Source organism: Cajanus cajan, chromosome 10 (assembly GCF_000230855.2).
Source record: "Cajanus cajan strain Asha chromosome 10, NIPB_CcT2T_4, whole genome shotgun sequence".
In the NCBI taxonomy this organism is placed as follows: Eukaryota; Viridiplantae; Streptophyta; class Magnoliopsida; order Fabales; family Fabaceae; genus Cajanus; species Cajanus cajan.
The window spans coordinates 52,899,494-52,926,732 of NC_138526.1; the positions used below are offsets into that span (position 1 = coordinate 52,899,494).

Genomic DNA, 27,239 nt, shown 5'->3' on the forward strand with positions numbered 1-27,239 from the left:
TAGAGGGTATAACACAAAAGAAGATACAAGCGCCTTAAAAAAATAAGTGCATTTTCCCTAACTAAAGGGTCAACCGTCAACAAAGATTATCACCATGAACTTTATATTTTTTTTAAAGTAATTAAGAACTAAGGAGAAATACAAAAAAAAAAAAAAAACACGAGAGTTGTCTGGGGTACGATGCCATGAATAAATATTAAGTACTTTCCAATTTTTTTTAAAGAAAGTAACTAGTTGAATTATAATCAGTGATATCGTAATGTAGAACCATATGATCTCTATTCTCTTAAACCTTAAATTACATGATATTTTAAAATATATTTTTTTTAAAAAGGGCAAACAAATAAAATGTAATAATAAAATAAATAGTTATCACTCTTTAAAAGAAATATAAATAAATTTTTTAAAATTTTTAAATTTTTTTATTTTAAAATATCACATCACTAAATGTCACATTATCTGTACTAATATATAAAGGGAATACCCTTTTCAGTAACTATCGTGGTCTCCATTTTTTTTTACCATTATACTCTTTTATTCTAAAAAATTAAAAAAAAATATTTTTAATCAAATTTAAGAACTTAAAATTAATTGACTAATTATAACATTAGATTAACTTATATTTATTACTTAATTTAATAGAGGCACGAAGTGCCTAGACCATACTAGTTTAAATAATAACAATATTGATAATTACAAGTCAATATTAAAATTTAATAGTAAATAAATATTAAATATATAACTAAAAATTTTCATGCTAAAATTAGAAAGATTAAAAGTTTTTATTCTAATTAAAATAGAAGACAAAAAATTATAAATTGACAAAAATAAAAAATTAAATACGCAATTTAGCTATTATATATAATAACATTCACAAAAAATAGTTAGGAGGTAAAACTTGGTTAACCGTAGAGAGGGTCATGGACGCAGGGCCATTTAAAACTTTTACAAAATAATATACATACATAAATAATAATTTTAAAAAAAGTGTATATGTTTAGTGTATATATTTTTATTCATCTAAATTACAATGAGGATACTTTAGTTAATATAAGATTTTGTGTATATTATTTTAATTTTTAATATATATATATAATTATTTTTATAATATTGTTAAATATTATTTAAAGTTATTTATTTCTGATTGTCTCACCAATAAAAATTCACTAAAAGATTATAGAAGATTTAATTTGTATTAAGCTATTGAAAGAGAACTAAGAAGATAATCTTCGGCCACTTTCTCTATTACTATTATTTTTATAGATAATATTATATAAATATTGAACTTTAAGTTTTTGTCTCTAAAAAAAAAAAACTTTAAGCTTTTGTTTTATAACATCGACTATTATGACTGGTTTAAAAATACTTTTTATACATGCATTGACTACTTTATTAACTAATTGCAGTTTCATAATATAAAAATAATTTTGAATTTTTAAAATAATTTTTCTACGACTATATCCTTATTCTACAATAGTGACTTGGACCCATTAAATTTTCTTGTGAACACTTTTTACAAATAATTTCTACAATTTTTCTATTAATTTTGAAGAAAAATATGATTATTTCCTTTAATTTTGTCGAAATTTTAATTTAAAAAATATTTTCCCCACATATTCTCATCTATAATTTCTTCATGAAGCGTTGATAGGACGTTTTCACTGTTAATAAGAAATAGGATAATTTTTTTAATTCATCCGTGACTTGTTCATAAACTCTCCTTAATGCCTAATTTTGCTAGCTTCTGGTATTTTTTAACCAAAACTATGTTGTTGCTGTGGCAGATGGTATGTTTATTATTTGATTATACATACAATATTAATTTTTGTGTAACATATATTCAGAAGGTTGTAAGATATAATTTATGACGTAGTGACATAGATTTTTCGTACAGTTTCAATGTTATAATTCTTTTCGTAACAAATATTGAAATTTAATTGGTAAGTAACTATTTAATAATTATAATAATATATACAATTTTGTAGATAAATAAATATATTATTACAAAAAGATGAGGATATTGTTATTATGAATTGACAGTTTAAAATAGTCTTATACGGTTATTCAATAAAAAAGTTGTTATTATGATAATTTGTTCACTTTCATGTTAATTATTTTGAAAGTTATATTAATAGTGATTTTTAATTGATGTACTGTATAAAAACTTATACATTGATTGTGGACTAAACTTTTTCTATTATTAGTCTCTGATAATATTTGTTCATAAGTAATATACAATAAATATATAAGAAGTGGATTGAATTGTGTTTATTAAAATCTTTAATATATATATATATATATATATATATATATATATATATATTTTTTTTTTTTACAATAATGAACACACAATTATAGGATGCAAGCGAGATACCAAGAACATGAGAAAATTATCCTGTTGGTCTCAACTACCAAGTATTGAACTTGGTGGAGAGCTTGACCACAATATTGGCTATTTTATGTTCAAACCATTTCTATTTCTTATGCTACTTGTTCAGAACAAATACAAGGTAAGTGACCAAAGACTTAAGATCAGGGGTCAACAACATTAAAAAGTCAGTCCAAATGAGTAGTTTTATCTTAAATGCGTTATTATCTCATTTTGATCAAAATATCTCAAATCTTAACCAATCTATAACTCATTTTAATCAACGTTGTTTAAAGGTTAGTATACATCTTAAACCTATCTCAAATACATCATTTATGAATGTGTAAATTAACTACAACTTAATATACATACTCATTGTAATATTATCAGATAATTTAACAACAAAATAAATAATATTTATCAAGTATAAAATGATATTAAAAGGTTATTAGCTTTGCTTAAACTTATACCAGTATAGTAACATAATTCTCTCTATCTATTACACACATTTATCACCTAATAATATTGATCTCACAAGTCAGTTTAATATGTGTAATTGATCAACTAAGATGATTTTTTTTTTGGTAAAGCAACTAAGATGATTGATAAGTCATTGTTCAATCACCATTAAAAAAAAATCTTACACCTAGGGAGATTCATGAACGGGTGTTTATGAATATGAGTACTCTACGAAGAATTTTTTTTTTATAAAAAAAAGTAGAGGAAACCAACTAAAAAAATTATTTTTATTTAACAAATATATAGATAAAATTTCATATAATATTATATTTCAAAACATTATTTATATAATTAATCTATTAAAAAGTTAATTATATATATATATATATATAAAGAAAAATTAAACATTTTTTTTTTCTGAAAAAAATTAGGATTATAAATGTCAAACATAGTTTATGATATAAATCAATATCTACATTAGCTATTAAGTTTTAGAAAAGATTCAAATAAAACTTTACTAAATCGATTATATTACTTGTCTGTTTAATTTTTATATTGTGTTTGTAAGTTAGCTCCATTCACAAAAGTTAATAAATACTTTATAAATCTTAAATTAATTATAATCAAATAAATATAAATAAAATACTAATAAAATTATTTGATTACATATGCAATTACATATATCTTATCTTAGTTTTTAAAAGAAAAATAACAAATAATAAAAGGAAAATATTAAAAATAAAATAAATTATGATATTTTATCCTAAAAAGGAAAGAATAAATTTATCTCGCAATAGAGACTATTAAAAAGAAGTAAAATATTTATATAAAATGAAGAGAAAAACATCTATATCTACCAAAAAAATGTTTTATGAAAAAAAAATCACACTCAAATAATATGAGTATTTAGAAAAAAAAATAAAAATAAAAAGGATATGTCGGCTGCAGGTTTTTCGAGCGGCTCGACATTTTAAATTATGTTTGCTAGTTTTTTTCCTTGATATTTAAACTATATAATTATTGTAATAATTATTTTTATTGAAATTAGAAAGGTTGAGACATGTCTCTATTAATTACACATAAATTAAAAATACATATAAAAAAATTTATATTCAAAAAATATAATTATCTACTAAAAAGTAGAGATCTAATTATCAAAATATATCTTTTTTATAATAAGTATAAATATTTATTTTTAATATAAATAAAATATAAATAATTAATTAATTTTATTATCAATTTAAAAAATATTAAAAATTTATAATGCAACAGTTTTTTTTATAATAATTTTAATATGAAAATGCGTATATATAATATATTAATATTATTATCATTTTATAAAAGTTATAGAAAAAGAGCCTGTATATATTACACTTAATTATTTAGTTAAAAGTTTATAAAATTTATAATTTTATTTAATTTTTTGTCTCTTAATTATTAATAAAATTTAATAAGAAAACTGGCTGCCCATACTCTTACAGAGCTAATTTGACCCAAATCCGATTCTGACATGAGTTAAAAAACTCTACATTTAATTTAAATTTAAAATTTAGAGTCCACATATATAATTTATACCGCTATAGCTTACCTGACCCATTTTACCAAATTTACTGATAAGACAAGTTTCAAATTTTAATGTATGAGGCAGATTACAAGCTTAATAAGACATGTTTCGGTTTTTAAATTATTCAACGACGCTCAAAATCACTGTCCTCAATTAGAAGCTCCTAAGAACAATCTCGGTCTAATTGTTGGAAAGAGAGTTTTGCTAACTAGCTGGGTCAAAAAAGATTGATAATAGAGATATATATATATATATATATATATATATATATATATATATATATATATATATAAATATAAAAAACCTTCAATTTCTGCTACAGTTCGTTCGTGGCAAAATTCGCACGTGCCTTTACATGGGGACGGTGTAACCGACTTTCTAAGGTAAAAGAATCGTTGATCATAGTCGTTGATAGTTGTGGTTACTTCCGATTCTATTTAGTATTTCGAACTTCTGAAGGGTTTGTACCCGATTGTCCAGCGTTTAGGTTCGTTGTAACCCATCGAAGTTAGGGTTTATTTGTTCTTTGACTGCTTTTACTTGATTTGATTTGATTTACTATCTACCGGGGGTTAGTCACTGTTATTATCATGGATAATTAAATTTATTTAATCTAATTTTAATATTTCAATTACCAATCACGAGCAGAGGGGGATTTGCTTACCGGAATTTCATCTGCGCCTTTCCTTTTGATAGAGTTCAGCAAGTTTTATAATGGTTGCTTGTATTCAATATATTTTGTCATTTCCTTCTAGATTTTGTAACTTCCGATGTCTTTCTTCTTCGTACTTTGGGTATATGAATTGTTGACTTTTGATATACCTTAAGCCGGAATTTGACAGGGTTTACTTGCTACATTTTGGTGCTAGGATTGTTGGATTGTTCTGTGACTTATGTCAAATAATCTTATTTAGTTTTCTATTCCCCTTCAAGATATGCATATAAGTTATCCTGTTGTTTGGTTCTTACATGACAATTGGGTTTGTGGTACAGCCGAACGGCTGAACTGCTAGTTGATGGTGGAATCCTGGCACAGGTTTTAGAAATGCAATATTTGGTTGGTAAAACAAATGTGAAGAATAAAGAAAATGAAACTGCAGGCACAGATTCCAGAAAAGATATCAGGGAGGTACCTAATCAATCAGGGTTTCAGTTGCCTGGTCTGATTCAACTGAATGGAATTGCCCTACCCCAGATTCCAAATTTAGGTGTTTTTCCTACTATGGACACGGAATTTCTTAGAGCACGTTCTTTTATGTTAGAAAAAATGTAAGTTTTGTTTTTCTATGTTTCTATATTGTTTATCTTTTTGGTGCACATTCAATCTGGTGACTGCATCATATCATATGATAAGTTTTATCAATAGGTTAGGGTATTCATATGGGTAATATTTTTTTTTTTTGGTGAACTAACATGGGTAATGTTTATTTTTCTTAAGTAAAGCTAATTGACACAACACAACCTAGTAAGACAACGAATGATTGTTGTTGTTGTATGAAGTATGAACCTAACTATGTGATATAAGATACATAATGTCATGCTAGGAAATAACCCATTGAACTAATCTAAAACAAGCAAGAGGAATAGTTTTTTATAGAGCTCAATGACATTGATCAAGCAACCCCACATAGCAGGATAAGGGCATAAGCTTGGTGCTTCTCATGGTAAAACAAAATGGAAAGTAAAATAATTTGGGAACTTAATTATTCTAACTAGTAGAAAAAGAGGCACGATATTTATTGTTAAAAATATTGTGAAAAAATAAATTCTATTAAATATAAAGATAATAATATCAAATACAAAAATGAAAATCAAAATGATAGTTATTAAAACTTATTCCCTTTATAGATTTTTTTTATTTTATTTTTTTTTATTTTATTTTATATTTTAGAGGTATAATGGTCCACTAAAAAATGGAGACCAAAAACAGTTACATATTTATCCCCTTTATAATAAGTATAGATATATTTGTTTTATGTCCAAGTTAATGCATTGTGTCTTACATGTAAGTCTTGGTGTGATCTTTAGGCTATAAGATATGACAATAGGTTCTGTTTAGTCATTTTCATAATTTTATTGCTTAACTTTGTATTAGCCATCTCAGTCTAACAAAGTTGTTGACTAGGATCCTTGTAGTATAGGTGCCATTATGTGAGCTGAATGATTTTATCTCCATCTTTGATTCTATTATGCGCCCTTGGCCCCATCTATCTTTGATTTTCTTAACTTGAAAAAATTATAATATACAGATAAGATTAGAATGTGATAATCTTTGTTTTAGATATGAAGGCATTCACATGCATTTACTGAACGTCTTTAGCTTTTGGGATAATTCTTTCATGATATTGTATCAAAGCCTTTATGTCAATGCCTGAGCAGCTGTGTTTGACAATTGACAGTGCTTTCACCGAAGAACTTGAGCTTTTAGGATAATTAGTTTATGGCAATCTTTTAATGTTTATGTCAATTTTACTTAACAACAATAAATAAATTACCTTTTACCTTCCAGATATAACATACTATTGCAGCGGAACCAGCATCCAGTTACAGAAGCACATAGAAAGAAGGTTAAGGATCTTGCAAAGCGTCTTGAAGAGGGCATGTTAAAATCTGCTATCTCTAAGGTTTTTCTGGGCCTCTAGCTGATTTTCTTTTCCAATATTTAGAGGGATCTCGTACAAATTATTTTTCCTCTGTTTAAATCCCTGAGATTTCTGTAAGTTACGACATGGGACCTTTACACGGTTTCCTTGGTTAATCCTAGGATCTCTGGATCGTTCTCTGGTTTTATATGCTTTTGTCAACAGTTACTATTTTTAGTGCTGATGATGTTTTGAACTTGTCTTATAGGAGGACTACATGAACTTGGACACTCTAGAGAGCCGCTTATCTAATTTCTTTAGGCTGTCATCTATGAATAATCACAACCAACAACATCCACAGCTTGTTAGCTCTTCTCCGATTGGTACAATGATACCAACCCCTGGTATGTCAAATGTTACAAATTCAACCATGAACATAGCATCTTCTGTGGATGCCTCAATGATTGCTGCCAGTGGAGTTAACAGCATAGCATCCTCATCTGTCAATAATGTAAGCATGTTACCAGCAGGTGGCATGCTTGGCAGCTCCTTAAATAGATCTGATGGTAATTTTAGTTGTTTTGATTCCTTAGTCCTTTCAGTATGCATTTTTCCCCCCTTCATATTGGGTCTACTTATTGCAGGTTTGTCTAATGGCTACCCACAGTCTTCTACAAATTTTTCCATTGCTTCAGGAGGAAATATGTCATTGGTAGGGGTGCAAAGAGTTTCTAGCCAGATGATTCCTACTCCAGGATTTAGTGTCAGCAATAATCATTCATATACAAATATAGATCCTTCAACTAATAGCAGTTCTTTTTCCGGTGTTGATTCTACTTTACTATCGCAGTCACAATCACAGCCACCACGGCATCAGAAGCTGCAAGATAGTGACCACAACAATCATGCATTGCACAACCTTGGCAGTCAAATGGAGGGTGGAATGAGATCTGATTTGCTGCAAAATTCATTTGCATATCCAAATGGTTCTATAAATAATGGGCTAGGCTTGATTGGAAACAACATACAACTTGCAAATGAACCGGTCACTGATGACTATGCTTCAGCGTACACCAATTCCCCTAAACACTTACAGCAGCACCTGGATCAAAATCAGCAGCAAGTAATGCAGGGTACTCTTTCTTAATCTTTTTGTTTGAATTTATGAAGTATAAAATCAAAGACTTTTACCTCCTTTCCAGATCCTCCCTGTAGTGGTATAATCTTTTTAGCTATATTATTGTTTGTTGGCTACACATGATTTATGATAAGATATTATGGTGTCGACCTAATGGAAAAGGTTTGGTTCTTGTTGTTTGTTGGGTGGGTGGCGTCTATATGTCTATGTGCATACCTTTTCCTTTTGGACTCTGAGGGATGGGAAGGTATTTTTTTTCTTCTCTGTACTAATTGGAATCTCACACAAAAGGTAACAATCTCATTATCAGGTGAAGGATATGGATTGATTAATGTTGACACTTATAATTCTGGAAGCTTTTATGCATCTGCGGCATCATCTGGCTCTGTGATGAACACTCAGAATGTGAATGCAGTAAAACTTCCATCAATACCCGTTACCAGCTCACTGATAAGTGGTCATTCAAATTTGCACAGTATGCATCAGACTTCTCAACAAAACTCTCAAGCAATTAATTCATTGAAAAATTTAAAATTCCAGTCTTCATTTACTTCAAGAGATAGCCATGGGCATACTCAACAGCAATACCAGCCAAGACCCCAACAATGTAACCAGTCAGAGCGGTATGCTGCACAGCAATTTCAACTGAAGCTGCAAAGTCAACAATCTCAGCAATTGGTCAACAGTGATGCCTTCTCTCAAACTCAGCTCTCTTCCAATCTAGACAATCGAGTAAAGTCTGAGTCTGGAGTTGAAATGCATAAAGTGCTCAAATCTCAGCTTTCTGAACAGTTTCATGTATCTGAGATGCAGAACCAGTTCCAGCAGATTTCTTCTAAAGATTGCTCTAAGGTTGCTCAAAATCTGTCATTCTCCTCTGATCAGCATGACTCATTGTCATCATCACCACAAATTTCACAACAAATGTTGCACCCTCATCAATTGGTTTCAGAGTCTCAAAATAATTTTAGCTGTCTTTCAGTTGGATCACAATCCAAATCCATACTTATAAATCAATGGCCGCAATCGCAAGATGAAAACCACGTTCCTCAGGGTATGTCACGTGAGCAGCATCTCCCCATGGATTTTCATCAAAGAATAACAGGGCTAGATGAAGCTCAGTGCAATAATTTGTCATCAGGTGTATCTATTATTGGTCAACCTGTTGCTTCTAGAAACTCAACTGAGCTGCTAGACTCTAGTGGTGCTACAAAAAAGGCACACAGGAATCAACAAAGGTGGCTTTTATTTTTAATTCATGCTCGACGTTGTTCTGCCCCAGAAGGGCGATGTCAAGAACGCCATTGTTCTAGTGTGCAAAAGTTATGTAATCACATAGATGGATGCAGTATTCCTCATTGTCCTTATCCTCGTTGTCATCATACTAGGAAATTGCTTCATCATTTCATAAAATGCAAGAATCCACATTGCCCTGTTTGTGTTTTGGTAAGAAAGTATAGGCGTGCATTTCAACTTCAGCCCCGAATTCGGTCAGATCCCGAATCATGTTTGCCAATTGCATCAAATGGATCATGTGAATCCTATAATGTGGTGGGACCATCACCTAGATTGATCTCAAAGTCTTCTCTAGTGGTTGAAACTTCAGAAGAGCTACCCTCTCTAAAACGTATGAAAACTGAGCAGTGCACCCAGTCCACTAATCCTGAATATGACAATTCTACTGCATCTGTTCTTCCAAATTTTGAATCACAAGATTCAAAGGATACTCAGTGCCAAGCCTATCCCTGTGGTGATATGTCTATATCAACTAAATCTGAGCTTACTGAAGTTAAAGCAGAGGTTCTGGTGCATCCAATTCATGAAAATCTTAGCGAGACAAAAATGGACGAGGATAATGCACATGATAAAAGGCCTGCTGGTAAGCCTGTCACATATAACGAGCCTGCTAATATTGCTAGGCCAGAAAATGTTAAAACTGAGAAAGAAACTGGACAAGATAAGCAAGAAAATGTGACCCAGGCATCTGAACATGCAGCTGGAACCAAGTCTGGTAAGCCCAAAATAAAGGGGGTCTCATTGACTGAACTGTTCACTCCTAAGCAAGTCAGGGAACATATCACTGGCCTCAGGCAATGGGTTGGCCAAGTAAGATTTTATTTATCCTTGTGCAGTTTTTTTCAAAGGAAAAATTACATTATGGCTATTAATTTAATGGTACCATGAAACAGTTATGTTACAGTTTAGAAACTATGAAACACTGGAACATCATTAAGCATAGCCTGCCTTTGTGTTACATAAACCCACAACCCTAGTTAAAAAAAGTACTCCAAGCCCAATATTTGCTGAACACTCTAAAATTACTAAAAATGCATCTACTGGAAATGTTGAACCATGCTTATAATGCATATGCTGCAGAACTTGGGTACCTAATTATCATTATCACAGCTAAATACTTGTGCTGTTTGTGATCTGCTGATTTTTTATTTTTTTTTGCATGCAATGCGTCTATCATTCCATTCAGCATTTGAATCTTCCCCCCTCATTTTGTCAAGTTTATGAAGATAAAATTTCTTATGCTTCTTTTGAGACTTGTTTTACTTTATGCACTCTGCTTTATCATATTGGCTTCTCATTATATTTTTGTGAGGTTTATACTTTATATTTTGCATGCCACAATCCAGATTGACAAATCAACCATTATGTTTTTCTTTTAGATTTTCATGGAATTTATTGAGTTATATAGTCTCAAACACATTGTAAAACCATTCCTATCATCCCAATTATTTTAAAATGGTAGGATATGTTAGTTTCCATGAGATGTTTATAATTTTAAGGCTTGTCTAACAATTATGTAATGCTTTTTTACTTGTTCAGTTGCTGTATCTCATCCTTATACTTCTTTAATTGTCTTCGTATCCTTATTTTACCCTGATGCATCTATTTTATTGTGACAGAGCAAATCAAAAGTAGAGAAGAATCAAGCAATGGAGCATTCAATGAGTGAGAACTCCTGTCAATTGTGTGCTGTAGAGAAACTTACTTTTGAACCACCCCCTATTTATTGCACAACGTGTGGTGTACGGATTAAACGAAATAATATGTATTATACCATGGGTACTGGTGATACCCGGCATTATTTTTGTATTCCATGCTATAATGAGCCTCGTGGAGATACCATTGTTGTTGATGGGACTCCCTTTCCTAAGTCAAGGTTAGAAAAGAAGAAAAACGATGAGGAAACAGAGGAATGGGTGTGTATTTTATGTCTTATTTTGTTCATCGTATTTTGTTCACGATTGGCAGTTTATTTTGTTTTAGTAACCATCTCTTTTTATCTGCAGTGGGTTCAATGTGATAAATGTGAAGCATGGCAACATCAAATTTGCGCCTTATTTAATGGTCGAAGAAATGATGGTGGACTAGCTGAATACACTTGCCCTAACTGCTATATTCAAGAAGTAGAAAGAGGTGAGCGCAAGCCCTTACCCCAAAGTGCTGTTCTTGGAGCCAAGGATTTACCAAGAACAATTCTCAGTGACCACATAGAGCAACGGTTATTTAGGAGACTAAAGCAAGAAAGACAAGAGAGGGCTCGACTTCAAGGGAAAAGTTATGATGAGGTGATTCATCTCTTTGACATATTACCTATGTAGAGGTTGTTATTGTTACATATAAAACCACCCATGTGACCTCTTTTTTTTTTTTTAGTAATGTTGAATTTCTACAAAAAGTAGGGTGGGCTTTTTGCATTATCTATGCTCTGAGCTCAATGGACTGTTGCATTAGTGGTGTGTACCATTCACAAGCCTTCACCTAATAGCTTAACCTAAGCTTTTAGGAGAATTAGTACTTGATATATTGTTGTTCTTGTCTCTGTGTGTGTGTGTTTTGCGTTGGTGGCATGTTTTTTTGAGGTTGATGATTAAACTCCTAACTGGTTTCCTGTATAGAAAGAATTCCATTTTCGTGGGTTTTATTGCTGGATATATATATATATATATATATATATATATATATAATGTTTTTCATTGATATTACCAGGTGCCTGGAGCTGAAGCTCTTGTTGTAAGAGTTGTGTCATCTGTTGACAAGAAATTAGAAGTTAAACAGCGGTTTTTGGAGATTTTTCAGGAAGAGAACTACCCAACAGAATTCCCATATAAATCAAAGGTAAGAGGAAGGTTGCTTTATAGCTAGCCATGTTGGTAATCAAATCATTATTATTTATTGTTAATTTTGATGACTTTTGGTTTCCATTCCAGGTAGTTCTGTTGTTTCAGAAGATTGAAGGCGTGGAAGTATGCCTCTTTGGCATGTATGTTCAAGAGTTTGGATCTGAATCTTTATTTCCAAATCAACGTCGGGTTTATCTTTCATATCTGGACTCTGTTAAGTATTTTAGGCCTGAGGTTAAAGCAGTGACCGGAGAGGCTCTGAGAACATTTGTTTACCATGAAATTCTGGTAACCTTTAGTTTTAATTTCTTGCTCGTGTAGGGTGACCTATTATAAAGCCTTGTGGAACCCCTTCTTGGAGACATTCAATTTGATTTATTTTCTTCCTGTAACTTCTATGCTATATAAATAGTTGAGCAGTTTTCATTATAATTTCCTTTCAGATTGGATACCTTGAGTATTGCAAGAAACGTGGTTTTACAAGCTGCTACATATGGGCATGTCCTCCACTAAAGGGTGAAGATTATATTTTATATTGTCATCCAGAAATTCAGAAAACACCAAAATCTGATAAGCTTAGGGAATGGTAAGTTTAATAGCTTCAGGAAAAACAAAATGAGAAAGTAAAGTTGCTTCATTGTATTATATTTACAAAATTCTAAATTTATTAATCTCTAATTCTAATTTGTTCATAAACATTTTTCTTCAGGTACCTGTCCATGTTAAGAAAAGCTTCCAAGGAGAATATTGTGGTTGAGCTCACGAACTTGTACGATCATTTCTTTGTATCTTCTGGTGAATGTAGGGCTAAGGTTACAGCTGCTAGGCTCCCATATTTTGATGGTGACTACTGGCCTGGGGCTGCAGAGGATTTGATTTATCAGCTACGCCAAGAAGAAGATGGAAGAAAACAAAATAAAAAAGGAACAACTAAGAAGACTATAACAAAAAGGGCTCTAAAAGCATCTGGTCAGTCAGATCTTTCTGGAAACGCCTCAAAAGATATTCTCCTAATGCACAAAGTAATTTTCCATTTTGATTTTTGAATATGTTATTCTTCATTTGTTCTTTTGGGCGAATGAAGTCCTTCGTTAATCATGTTTTTGAATTTGCTTTGTGTTATATAACTAGATCTTAAAACAATTTTACCTTCTCACTTAATTGCATCTATCATACATATGGGATTTCCTTATTTGGAAATAATAGTTTCCTTATTGTAAAGCTTTTGATCTCTCTCCAGCTTGGCGAAACCATTTCCCCAATGAAGGAAGATTTTATCATGGTTCATTTGCAGCATGCATGCACTCATTGTTGTATTCTAATGGTGTCTGGGAACCGTTGGGTTTGCAGCCAATGCAAGAATTTTCAGATTTGTGATAAGTAAGGATTCTTCTATCTTCTTGTTTTTTCATGTAGCATGTTAATTTAAATGTGCTAAAAATATATCAACATACTTTATCTGTCTGTATTATTATTATTATTATTATTATTGTTGTTGTTGTTGTTGTGGAAAGAGAGAAACAAATTTATTTTCTGGATTTGCTAGAGTATATCACTCAACAGCCTGATCTATTTATAATTATAATGAGGTAATTTCTATTGTGCCTTATTATTTTAAGTTGTACCTGTACATTTCCACATCAAGCCAGTCATTTTGTGACAACTAGCAAATTTTTTACACGTAAGCTTTCATCTCTTAAATTTAAATAAAATTGCAAAACAGTCTATATAAAACTATAAATTTTTAAATGGAGAGGGATTGAATGCGAGCAAAGAAGGTCAACATCAGACACATGAAAACCATCCACATTTTGGCGCTTCTCATTTTGAAATTAAGAGAAATTGTGAGAAAAACGCTTCCAAATCTTGAAGAAAAGACTCTTTGCGTGTTGTGCATGACACACTGACGAATCCAATCTTACTTCGAAATATTTGAGCATGCTCGAACGGGGTGGAAGGGTTTTGAGATTCGAAATTACTAGTTTATAGTGTTATATGAACTATTTTGGAATTTTATTTAAATTTAAGAGATGAAAGCTTACGTGTAAAAAGTTTGTTATTTGTTTCAAAATGACTAATCAGACATGAAAATGTACCAATACAACTTAAAATAACAAGGTACTGTAGAAATTACCTTATAATGTTTATAAAGATAATAACTACTATTTTGAACAGTAATGATTATCGTACATCTGGAAAATGTCCACCCAAATATATGATTAACTACATACATATATGATTAATTTTAGTCCATTAGTGGTCAAGAGTAGATGAACAGTTATCAATATGGTTAAAGTTAACCACTTCTAAGACACTGTTAGGAACCAAGAATTGTAAAAAGAAAGAAAGATTTTATTTCTTGATTGCAAAGAACAAAGAATAGGAGAGGTAACTCTCCTCCAGGAGTTTCCTATTCAGGAAAGGATTTCTCCTTTTACAAAAGGCTTAAGCTCAATTTACAAAAGAACAAATATGAATCCCTTTTCTTGCCTTCAATCCTCCTATTTATTTGACACTGACACTATAACTAACTAATATGTAATTTTCCTTTCCTTGTAGTCATAACATTACCACCCCTCCTATAAAAAACCTTATCCTCAAGGTTGAAATCTGGAAGGAAAAAAAAATCCTCCTGAGCAATAGGAGTTGAAAAGATCCATTTTGCCCCTCACCGTTGTTGTTGCCAACAACCATGGTTGCTCTGCCTGTAACAACACACTAACCACCACCTGAGTAAACTGGCATCCAATGGTGGTGGAGGTATTAGTGTGTATTGTATAACCTGAATTTCTGTAGTCATTGTTTGCAACATTTATCCTAGCAGTCCTGGCTCTGAAAGTTTGGTCAGCATGCAAAAAACCCAAAGCTCTGACATCATTGAAAGCCCATATTCCTCCATGATCAACCTTAGGTGAGTTGGTTCCAATAATGATTGCACACAGAAAGGCTTGCACAAAACCCCACATTCAACAATTCCTTGCTTCTCCGACATGCCCTATTCATGATCCTTTTCTTTCTCCTTTTTTCATCTTGTCTTTTCTTCTAAGAAGTTGATTTTCAGAACCTAAATCTTCTACTTTGTTGTTCCACCATTGTTCCCCTGTTCTGCACCCCAAATTGGCAGAATCTTGTTTCTTTCATTACCTTCCCATGCGACCCACTTACATCTAATGGAAGGTTTGCTTCTTTTACTATTTTTTTCCTCCCCCATTATGACACAGAACATCACTTTTGCAATCCCCTTCTCGGATTTGGTCTTGCCCTTGTCACTCTTCTCAAACATCGGATGAAATGCTACCTCTGTGTTGTCTCCTTTTTTCTCAGATTTTTCATCACTACAGTTCTTGATCTCCAAACTTTCTTTTTCCCTTGTCGTTCTTGCTTCAAGAATCTTTTGATCAATGATATAGAGAATGACTCTTGGTTTGAATCTGGGTTCTTTTGGCTCCAAAAGTAGAACCAATGCATTGCCACCCCCTCCATGCTCATTAAAGCATACTGCAACTTATGGAAAGAAGTAATTTCTTGTACCTCAAAGTAATTTCCAGCTCTAACAAGCCACCCAATTGGGGTCGTCCCCACAAATGCTGATAACACCTTTGCCCAATTGTGTGCTTCCTTCGTCTCTAACAGTAGCTCTCCTTAAAAATCTGGCAAGTTGGACCAATTGGTAGGAACCGAGAATTATTAAGAGAAAGAAAAGAAAGATTTTACTTGAATATGAATAATTTCTTATTATTGAATCTGAATAGGTACAATAAAATAAATAGGCATAAAACATAATCTATCCCTAAAGTTTAGGGATTTAGATAAAACTGACTAAGGAAACTAAACTAGAAAATAGGAGAAGATAAACTAGTATATCTAAACTATATCTTATATTATTATCTTAACAATCCCCCTCAAGCTGGAGCATATATATCATATACATCTAGCTTATTACATATATATGTTATCCTAGGACCTCGTAAAGATTTAGTAAAGATATCTGCAAGTTGATCCTTGGAGCAAACTGATGAGGTCTTGATGATACCGGAGAGGATCTTTTCTCTGATGAAATGGCAGTCAACCTTTATATGCTTTGTTCTCTCATGAAAAACTAGATTAGAGGAGAGGTATAAAGCTGACTGGTTATCACAAACTAGTTCCATATGACCAACCTTTCAAAACTGCAACTCTTGAATTAAGAATTTTAGCCACAAGAGCTCACATGTGGTGTGAGCCATAGCACGATATTCTGCTTTTGTACTTGATCGTGCAACAACACTTTGCTTTTTACTCTTCCATGAGACAAGATTACCACCCATGAAGACACAATAGCCTGATGTTGACCGCCTATCACTTGCATCACCTGCCCAATCTGCATCTGAATATCCAACAATGTCTGTATGTCCTCTATCATTGTAAACAAGTCCTTTTCCTGATGATCTTTTGATGTATCTAAGGATTCAAACAACTGCAAGTCAATGACTCTCACGGGGAGAGTTAAAAAACTGACTTACAATCAGGTCTGGTCATGGTGAGATAATTCAAGTTTTTCACTAATCTCCGATATCTCCCTGGGTCAGGATAAGGCTCTCCCTGATTAGGCATAAGCTTTACATTAGGATCCATGGGAGTGTCAACTGGTTTACAATCTGTAAGTCCGGTCTCTTCTAGAATATCAAAGGCATATTTTCTCTGAGAAATAGCAATTCCGGACTTTGACTGAGCGACCTCAATCCCAAGGAAATAATGTAGGGGACCTAAATCCTTAGTTTGAAAGTGTTTAAATAAGTGTTGCTTCAGAGCCTTGATGCCCTCCTGATCATCACCTGTAATCACAATATCAGTTACATAAACAAGATAGATAAATCTATGTGTCGATGAGCGTCTAAAGAAGACAGGGTGGTTTGTCTCGTAGCGGATCATTCCAAATTCCTGTATAAATTTGTTAAACCGACCAAACCAAGCACGAGGTGATTGTTTGAGGCCATACAAGGACTTTTGTATTTACATACAAGACCAGACCCCCCTTGAGTAACAAACCCAGGAGGTTGATCCATATAAATCTCCTCCTCCAAATCACCATGTAAGAAGGCATTTTTGATGTCTAATTGAAACAAAGGCTAATGCCTCATAGCAGCCATAGCTAAGAAGAGACGAACTGAGGCCATCTTTGCAACTGGAGAGAAGGTGTCGCTGTAATCCAAACCATATACTTGCGTGTATCCCTTAACCACAAGACGAGCTTTCAATCTATCCACCTATCCATCAGGGCTGCTTTCACATTAAATACCCACCGACAACCAACAACAGATTTTCTAGGCGGAGGTGGGACAAGTATCCAACCGTGGTTGGAGTCTAAAGCTGTCATCTCATCAATCATTGTTTGTCGCCATCCTGGATGGGTTAAGGCCTCTTGTACTGTCTTGGAAATGGTAATAGAGAAAATAACAGAGACAAAAACATAATAGGTAGGAGACAAACGATGATATGAAAGAGTTATAAATAGGATGAGGATTACAAGTAGAACGACTATCTTTATGAAGAGTAATGGGCAAGTCAACTGAGGTAGGTAGGGCCGGAGTAGGTAAGGAGACTGGAGCAGGGGCAAAATCACATGACTCAGTTGTAGAAGTATTGGGAGGAACAATAGTATGTGACCGACGCTCATAGGTTATCCCAAATCGGTGTAGAGGACGATCAAACCCTGGTGGTGTGCTAGGAATCTCTGGTGCCTCTAAAGTAGTAGGTGTAGAAGGCACACCGGGATCAAAATGAGGAATAGGCAATACCTGAGAAAGGAGATCTAAGTCAATCGAAGAGACATCTGTAGCAACGAAATATGGTGTATTTTCAAAGAAAGTGACATCTGCACTAGTGTAAAATCGATGTGTAGCAGGAGAGTAACAGCGGTACCCCTTTTGAACACGGGAGTATCCTAAGAACATACATTTGATAGCCCTAGCAGACAACTTAGCACGTCCTGAGAAAAGATCATGGACAAAACAAGTACAACCAAAGACACGAGGATGAACAGAGTAAATGGGATCCAATGGGTATAATAGGGAATGAGGTACTTGATCACTCAAGATAGAGGATGGCATTCGATTTATTAAATACCCTGCAGTAAGTACAGCATCTCCCCACAACTTTGGGGGTGCATTGACATTCAATAAAAGAGTACGAGCAGTGTCCACAATATGTCTCTGTTTTCGCTTAGCTACACCATTTTGTTGAGGTGTATGAGGGCAACTAGATTGATGTAGAATGCCATGGGAAGTCATAAATGATTTAAAGCAATCTGAAAAATATTCTTTAGCATTGTCACTTCGTAAAATCCGAATTTGCCAAATTGAGTTTTTGATCTCCGAATAGAAACTTTGAAAAATATTGAATAACAGAACGATTTTTCATTAAAAATATCCAAGTACATCTAGAAAAATCATCAATAAAGGTGACGTAATACCTATGCCCTAAAAGAGAAGGAACTTGACTAGGGCCCCGGGCCCCAAACATCAGAATGAATGACATCAAAGGGAGACACAACTCGACTATTAATACTCTTAGGAAAAGAAGTTCTAACATGCTTCCCTAATTGACATGACTCACACTCTAAGGATTCCAAGCGTGAGAGATGAGGTACCATTTTCTTTAATTTATTCAAGCTTGGATGACCCAGGCGACGATGAATTAAACTAGGAGACTCAACAGATGCACATATGGTAGAGGTAGAAGACTGAAGGTAGTAGAGACCATGTGATTCATATCCGACTCCAATCGTCTATCCCGTACTCTGGTCCTGTATCAAGAAAGAATCAGAAGTGAAGGTTAGGTCACAATTTAGTGACCGAGTCAGCTTACTTATAGAAATCAAATTAAAAGGACATCCAAGAACTAGTAAAACAGATTTTAATGGTAGTGAAGGGGTAGGTGATATTTGGCCAATACCAGTGGCTTGGACTTTTGACCCATCTGCAAGAGTGATATGATGTGGAGTTTTAGGTGATGATAGGCTATGGAAAAGGGAGACATTACCAGTTAGGTGATCAGAAGCACCAGAGTCCAAAACCCAAGGTCCAATAGGCGTAGAGTGAGAATTACCAGTGTGAGCAACAATGACAGAGGAAGAGGCTTGTTGCGCTGCCTTCAGTTGAAGATACTCTTTGTAATCATCAGTAGATAATGAGATTAGATGATTGCCCTCAGATTCAATCTTGAGCTCTAAAGCCGAAGTTGGAGATTGAGCCATGAAGAGAAAAAAGGAGAAAAACAACAAAAGAAAAACTCAATCAAAAACCACAGAAACAGCAAACAATCAATCAACCACGGAACTTCGAGTCAGCAACCAAACGACCACGAAACTCCGAGACAACAACCAAATGACCACGAAACTCCGAAACAGCAACCAAACGACCACGAAGCTCCGAGACAATAACCAAACGACCACGAAACTCCGAAATAGCAACCAAACGACCACGAAGCTCCGAGACAGCAACTAAACGACCACCAACAGACCACCTAGAGTGTGACCCACAACCTGAAAATGGTCAAAACGAGAAGAGGGAGGGCCGACGAGTCCAACGGAGTGAACCACATCGCAAATGGAGGCTTGGAGGGCGGCGCGTGAACCCCACGCGCCGGCAAGCTTCCTCAACAAGAATCGCGCGTGAGGGCGCGTGAGATGGCGGCTGGTGGTGGCTCGCGACGGAGAGGTCGATCGGCGACCTCTGATTATACAGGCGGTGTCAACTCCGACAACCGCTGACAAAAGTCAAAAACCCTAGATGTTGACGGCTGGATTAGGGTTCCTGGACCAGAGTGCTCTGATACTAACTTGAATATGAATAATTTCTTATTATTGAATCTGAATAGGTACAATAAAATAAATAGGCATAAAACATAATCAATCCCTAAAGTTTAGGGATTTAGATAAAACTGACTAAGGAAACTAAACTAGAAAATAGGAGAAGATAAACTAGTATATCTAAACTATATCTTATAGAATTATCTTAACAATTTTATTTATTGATTGCAAAGAACAAAGAATAGGAGATATAACTCTCCTCCAAGGGTTCCCCTTCACAAAGGATTTCTCTTTTCACAAAGAGCTAAAGCTCAATTTAGAAAAGAACATATGTGAATCCCTTTTGTCCTCTTTAATCCTCTTATTTATTTATAATACTGACTCACTATAACTAACTAATATCTAACTATCCCTTCCTGGTAATCATAACAAACACAATTAACCAATATTAGACATTTCAATAACCTCGTGATACTATTAACCATTTGTGAAGGAAAGTTAACTACTTAGAAATTGTAATAACCTCATGATACTACAAGGGCTGGGTGTGGAAACTTGCCTTTATTGCAGTCACCCTAGGCCAAAAAGGGCTACCTACGAAGGGGCACTTAACATGGAGACCAATTAAAGTGTTGTATAGTATAGCCTTCGAGATGCGGCTGTTAGGCGGTTTAGTCTCACATCAACGAGAGACATGACATAAGCAAAACTTATAAAGTGCGGTATGTTTTCAGCCAGTTTTGTGAGATCGAGTTAACCCCTAAGCCCAAATTCTAAGACATGTCATTGTCAGAACTGTTCTTTCTGACGCAATTAATAACGTTTGCACATTCGCCAAATTGTTATTAATAATGTCTTCCTAAATGGCCTTTTAGAAGAGGAAGTCTACATGCAATAACCTCGTCAAGTTGAAGCTGGTGACAAATCTATGGTTTGTATACGTCGAGTTGAAAAGAAGAAATATATATTAATTGTGTATTTTGTACATTCTCTAATACACCTATTTATAGAGTAAATGACTATGCTTAAACAAGGAAATAAAAATAATAAAGAAATAAGGAAATCATTATCTAAAGATATTCAGAGATATTCTAGATCTTCGAAGTATTTATGATATTTTCAATACTCCCATCAAGTTTGTAAATGAATATCAATCATTCCCAACTTGCCAATAAGATCTTGGAATCTAGCACTAGGACCTTTTTGAAGACATTTGCTACTTGAACTCCTATAGGTATATGAGCTATAACTATAAGGCCATCATCCAACTTCTCTTTAATGAAGTGTGTATCAATCTCTATGTTTCGTTTTGTCATGTTGAATTGAGTTATGAGTAATGTTGATACTCGAATTGTCTTCACAAAACAACTTCATTGGACCCCTGTATTTAACTTTAAGGTCATCAAGAATAATTTTCATCTGTAATCCTTCACATATGCCATGTGTCATTGCTTGAAAGTCGGCTTCTGCATTAGATCAAACAACTACATTCTTTCTTGCTTCTCCATGTTACTAGATTCCCACCAAAAAGCATGCAATAACCGGAAATGGATCTTCTATCTGACGGGCCCTGCATAGTCAATATCAATGTATATCTCGATGGACAATGCACCTTTTCTTTTAAATAATAATGCCTTCCCTGGACTTGCTTTGAGATACTAGAGAATCCTCTTAACTGCCTGAATGTGTCTCTCACGAGAGCCATGCCTAAATTGGTTGACCAAACTAACCACATAGGCAATATCAGGCCTAGTGTTTGATAGATATACAACTTCCCTACTAATCCCCGGTATTAGGACTTTTCTACAAGTAGACTTTCTTCACTTTCAATCCTGTGATTTTGCTCGATGGACACTCTTGTGGTCTTGCACCCCCATTTTCCTATCTCTTTCAAAAGATCAAGGACATATATCCTTTGAGAATTAAATATCCTTTTTCTGGAGTATGCAACCTCTATACCAAGCAAATACTTAAGTTTTTCCAACTCCTTTATTTCAAAATGAGTTGTCAGTTTTTCTTTTAGAATTAGTTTCTCTACCTTATCATCCCCTGCAACAATCATATCATCTACATACACTAGGAGAAGGGTGAGTTTTCCATAAGGAGAATGTTTTATGAATAAAGTATGATCACCTTGATTTTGTTTGTATCCTAAGGATTTCATGGTTTGAGTAAATCTTCCAAACCATACTCGAGGAGATTGTTTGAGGCTATACAAATCCTTTTTCAACCTACACACTTTGTTTTTTCCACCTGATTCAAATGTCGAGGAATCTCCCTATAGACTTCCTCCTCCAGGTTTCCATGGAAGAAGGTGTTCTTAACATCAAATTGTTGTAGATCCCAACCAAAGTGGGCGGCTAGAGAGAGAATGATTCTTACTGTATTCATTTTTGCTATAAGAGCAAATGTCTCCTCATAGTCAATGTCATAGGTTTGTGTGAATCCCTTGGCCACCAATCTTGTCTTGTATCGATCTAATGTCCCATCAGATTTACACTTCATTGTGTATATCCATCTGCACCCTTCAACTTTCTTGTCTTTGGGTTTATCAACAATCTTCCAAGTTGAGTTTCTCTCTAATTTCTCCATCTCCTCATTCATGGCTCTAATCCAATTTCTATTTGTCAAAGCGTCTTGGACTGACATAGGTATTTTGATTGCATCAATGGTTGCAATAAAGCTTCAATACTAAATAAAGAGATAGTCACTATAAACAAATTAAGAAATAGGATACTTGACACATGATCTCTTCCCTTTCTTTGAGGCAATAGGCATAGTGTCTGTAACTTTCTCATCATCATTATCATCCTTAGGGACATTTACCTTTGGTTTTGACAATTCAACTTGTTGTGGGAGCAGAGTGGGTTCTTTCGCCTTTCATGTTTCTTTACAAAGAATTGATATTCTTCTGCATCATTGTGATCTTCTTGTGTTTCTTCAAGATTAGTATCTTGGACATCCTACAAGGAAGGAAGAGGTAATGATCCGAAGACAAACTCAACTTTTAGAATATTCTCCCCCTGAAGTTGAGGGTCGACAAAGAAGGGTACGGTTTCATGAAATGTGACATCCTTTGAAACAAAAAAAAATGATGACTCTAAGGGTGATAGCACTTGTACACCATTTCATTAGAGGGGTACTTAATGAAGACACATTTGACAGCTTTTGGGTCTAACTTTCCATGATGAGGACCGTGAGAATGAACAAATGCAACACATCCAAACACACAACATGAGAGACTTAATAGTAGGGGAGAAGAAGGGAAAAATGACGACATGTGTTCAACTAGACTAATACCCTGTAAAACATGAATGGATAACATGTTAATGAGATAAGTGGAAATTAGGACAACTTCTCCTTAGTTAACATTAGGGATAGGCATTTAAAAGAGTAGAGCTCTGACAACCTCACGTAGGTGACTATTCTTTCTGCGACCCCATTTTTTTAGGGAGTATTAACACACGTTAATTCATAGATAATACCTTGCTTTGTAACAAACTTAGAAAATTCAAAATTAACATATTCACTTCCATTGTCTGACCAAATTCTTTTGATAGACTTATCAAACTGATTTTTGACTAGACAGAAAAAACTGACTATTCTACAAACTTTGAATCTATGCTTCATAGGTAGGTCCATGTCAAACGGGTACAATTATCAATGAAAGTTACAAACCATCTATGTTGCTGAATTTGTGTAGCAGACATCCACTTTTTTGTTGCCATGTGGCTGTCATTATTTGTGTAATTGTATCTTTGTTTGTCTTGAAACTTATATGCTACAATATATATATATATATATATATATATATATATATATATATATATATATATATATATATATATAGGAAAGATCCGTTTACTCCAGGAGTAAGTTTACCTAAACTTATTCCGTTCAATAACTCATGTTCTATACCAAATTTCAACGATCCAACTTTTGAATTTAAAGTTCTTAATGCATAGATCAAATTTGCAAATTTTAAAAAAATTTAAAAATCATTTGATGTTTTATTTCATTAATTCAAATCAATATATAAAATGATTTAATTAATTTGATTCTACCTAGACTCATATATATATATATATATATATATATGCTATATATATATATATATATATATATATATATATATGCTATATATGCTATGTTTTATTATTGATAATGAGTTTTACGATTTACGTTACAATTCGGTTCATGATTTGGAAAATAGGTTTTTTGATACACAATTTGTATCATGATATGCTTGTCACACACTCTTACTTTTTCCTCCTACATTCCAAGATATTCAGTATATTGATAACAAAGTTCTATTAGGTGTTATGAAGCAGAACTAAAGCATGAAGAGAGAGAACGGCATCCTATTAACCAGAGGGAGAAACACACCCTTTATCCTGTGAGTAAGCGACCATTTTTAATGTTCACATGTAAAGTGATTGATTCTGCATTAGTTCTTCTTATTTATTTTACCTGTAGAGTTGTGTGAAAAATTGTTAGTATTTGGCAGCTATGAAGCCCAGATACTCCAAAAATGTCAGACATTGGTGTCATACGCACAACCAATATTGGTCCATATATGACATGCCTAGCAGGCCTGATCAAAGCCTCTTTACAAATAGTGTTTATATAGGATATATACAATTTTTTAATTTGTGTTAACTTATCTTCATTGTATCTTGCCTTGATTTATTAAAACTTTTGGTATCCTCATAGTTGTCATACCATCCCCGCATCATTTAAGTACCTGGGCTGCAGCTTAGCTGTGAATCACCTTGGTTTCAGCATAAATAGCGAGTCAGATGAGCTGAAAATTTGATGTGATAAATTCTTTTGATAGCTACCAACTAGAAAAAATGAATTTGGAATTACCGATGTACCCTGTATGCTCTTGCAGGTGGAAATTACTGAAGTACCCACTGATACAAAGGACAAAGATGAGATTCTTGAGAGTGAATTCTTTGACACTAGGCAGGCTTTTCTGAGTCTCTGCCAGGGAAATCATTATCAGTATGATACTCTAAGGCGGGCCAAGCATTCCTCTATGATGGTTCTCTATCATCTTCATAATCCAACTGCTCCTGCATTTGTTACTACATGTTATATTTGCCGTCTTGACATAGAAACAGGTCAAGGTTGGCGATGTGAGGTTTGCCCTGAATATGATGTGTGCAATGCTTGTTATCAAAAGGAAGGTGGCACTGATCATCCTCATAAATTGACAAATCACCCGTCAATGGCAGATCGTGATGCTCAAAACAAGGAAGCAAGGCAACTTCGAGTATTGCAGGTTTCAATGAGCATGCTTGTTTATTACTCGGTTATATTGCATTTCAAATAAAGAAGTCATAGATTCATGAGTGGTGAAATTTGAGTGTGAAGAGGAGCTGCCTTCATTTATATTTTCTAACATGTAGAACATATAAAATTATATAATGTGAATTTGAGCATAAGAATTATGGATTTTTCTTGAATTTATACATATGCAGAACATATATGTTGTTGGAGTGTTTATTTGCTTATACAATTACAGCGGAAGCAGCAACAAAGGCTGTATATCCACTAGGCAGTCTGCTTTCATTGTTAACTTTGTTGAACTTTTTTCTGATGATTATCAAATGAACTGACAACTTGTTTTGGGAAGTATGGGGGAGGTTTACAAAATACATTGTGTTATAACATTGGGATAATACTTCAATGCTTACTAATCAATTCTTTATGGTTAAAAGATTTTGATTAGCAGTCTCATTTTATCACCGTGCTTAGTGGTGCTATTGCACCTCTTTTTATAAGGTCTGATACAAATGGATTTCCTAATTTACAGTTACGAAAAATGCTTGATCTTCTTGTCCATGCATCCCAATGTCGTTCTGCCCATTGCCAATATCCCAATTGTCGCAAGGTGAAGGGGCTTTTCCGTCATGGGATGCATTGCAAAACACGTGCCTCTGGAGGTTGTGTTCTATGCAAGAAAATGTGGTATTTGCTTCAACTCCATGCTCGTGCTTGCAAGGAATCTGAATGCCATGTACCCCGTTGCAGGTTTGTGATCGGACTTAGCAATTACTCAAGTCACTGTTCATATATTTTGCTTGAATAACATTTTCTTTTTGGATCAAATCAGAGATTTAAAAGAACACTTGAGGAGGCTGCAGCAACAGTCTGATTCACGGCGAAGAGCTGCTGTAATGGAGATGATGAGGCAGAGAGCTGAAGAAGTTGCCAACAATTCTGGATGAGCTTTTGGGACATGTACATATGGGACATTTTGTAGGCAAATTATTTTCCGTGCGTCAGACATTACTGCAAACCATAATCTGACAAGCTGTGCGTGGATGATTTGTATAATTGGAATATATAGCCTCTTGGAGATTCGCTGGTCTATATGCATGACCTGATTTTCCCCATGAGGATCTTTGGGTTCAGCCAACTAGTGATACCCTGACTAACCAGGTCCAGCTGTGATTCTTTGATATTGTAAGCATCTCCTTTTATCTCTAATGGTCATTCCGTGCCAAATGTACCATAGTCCTAATTCGTCAAAACTATCCAACGTTTCTTTTTTCTTTTTGGACGGGGTGGAGGAGGTTGTCAAGTCGCATTTTTGTCCTCTTCCCCAATGATTGGCATTTTTTGTTTAAAGATGAAAGAATTAATTAGTAGTTACAAAAATTCGTAGTATTTGCTGTTTCTTCTGAGATTTAGAGTTTGGAAATAGGTTGCACTTTTTTTGTTACATTTGGAAATGGGTTGCATGTCACGTAATTCTATCAATTATAATAAACATTCATAATTTTGTTGTGCTATTATTACGACTAGCATTTAATAGTCACTCTGTCCGTGTCTCTATCGAAAGATGAAAGAATAACAAATTTTTCTTATAGTAGTGTTTGCAGTTATTCAAGTGTATTTTAGTCTTCTTAACAAGAGTCTACGTGCCATTATTAAGGGTAAAATGAGAAGAAAAAAAAATTGTATGAGTAGAGTTATAATAAAAATGAGTTTAAATTTAGTTTATGAAAGCAAATGTATTCAATAGCAATTTTTGGAGTTATTTAAGTGTCCTTGAAGTTTTGTTTAACAAAAGTGTGTAGTTATCAAGGTAAAATGTGTATAAAAGTTGTATACATCAAGTAGGGTTATCTTAACGGTTGGTAGTTAAGAAAACAAATGTACTTAATGGCTGCACGAGAACAAATTATGACT

General features: G+C 33.8%; 1 protein-coding gene across 6 annotated transcripts; it reads left to right on the plus strand.

The window, feature by feature from the left end:
- The first annotated feature begins 4,617 nt into the window (after positions 1-4,617).
- Positions 4,618-26,714, plus strand: LOC109812641 (histone acetyltransferase HAC1). Of its 6 annotated transcripts, none has more exons than XM_020376641.3 (18): positions 4,618-4,774; positions 5,385-5,660; positions 6,901-7,015; positions 7,242-7,539; positions 7,618-7,736; positions 7,824-8,106; positions 8,422-10,217; positions 11,027-11,323; positions 11,414-11,692; positions 12,114-12,242; positions 12,335-12,535; positions 12,691-12,833; positions 12,957-13,269; positions 13,488-13,627; positions 24,354-24,432; positions 24,931-25,323; positions 25,858-26,075; positions 26,158-26,714. In XM_020376641.3, exons 2-18 carry the CDS (start codon positions 5,437-5,439, stop codon positions 26,270-26,272), a joined length of 5,142 nt encoding a protein of 1,713 aa, XP_020232230.1. In that variant the 5' UTR covers positions 4,618-4,774; positions 5,385-5,436; the 3' UTR covers positions 26,273-26,714. The 6 variants fall into 6 exon arrangements, with proteins under 6 accessions (XP_020232230.1, XP_020232231.1, XP_020232228.1 ...); XM_020376642.3 differs by having other exon boundaries at positions 7,618-7,685; XM_020376639.3 differs by having other exon boundaries at positions 7,618-8,106.
- Positions 26,715-27,239: the final 525 nt, after the last annotated feature.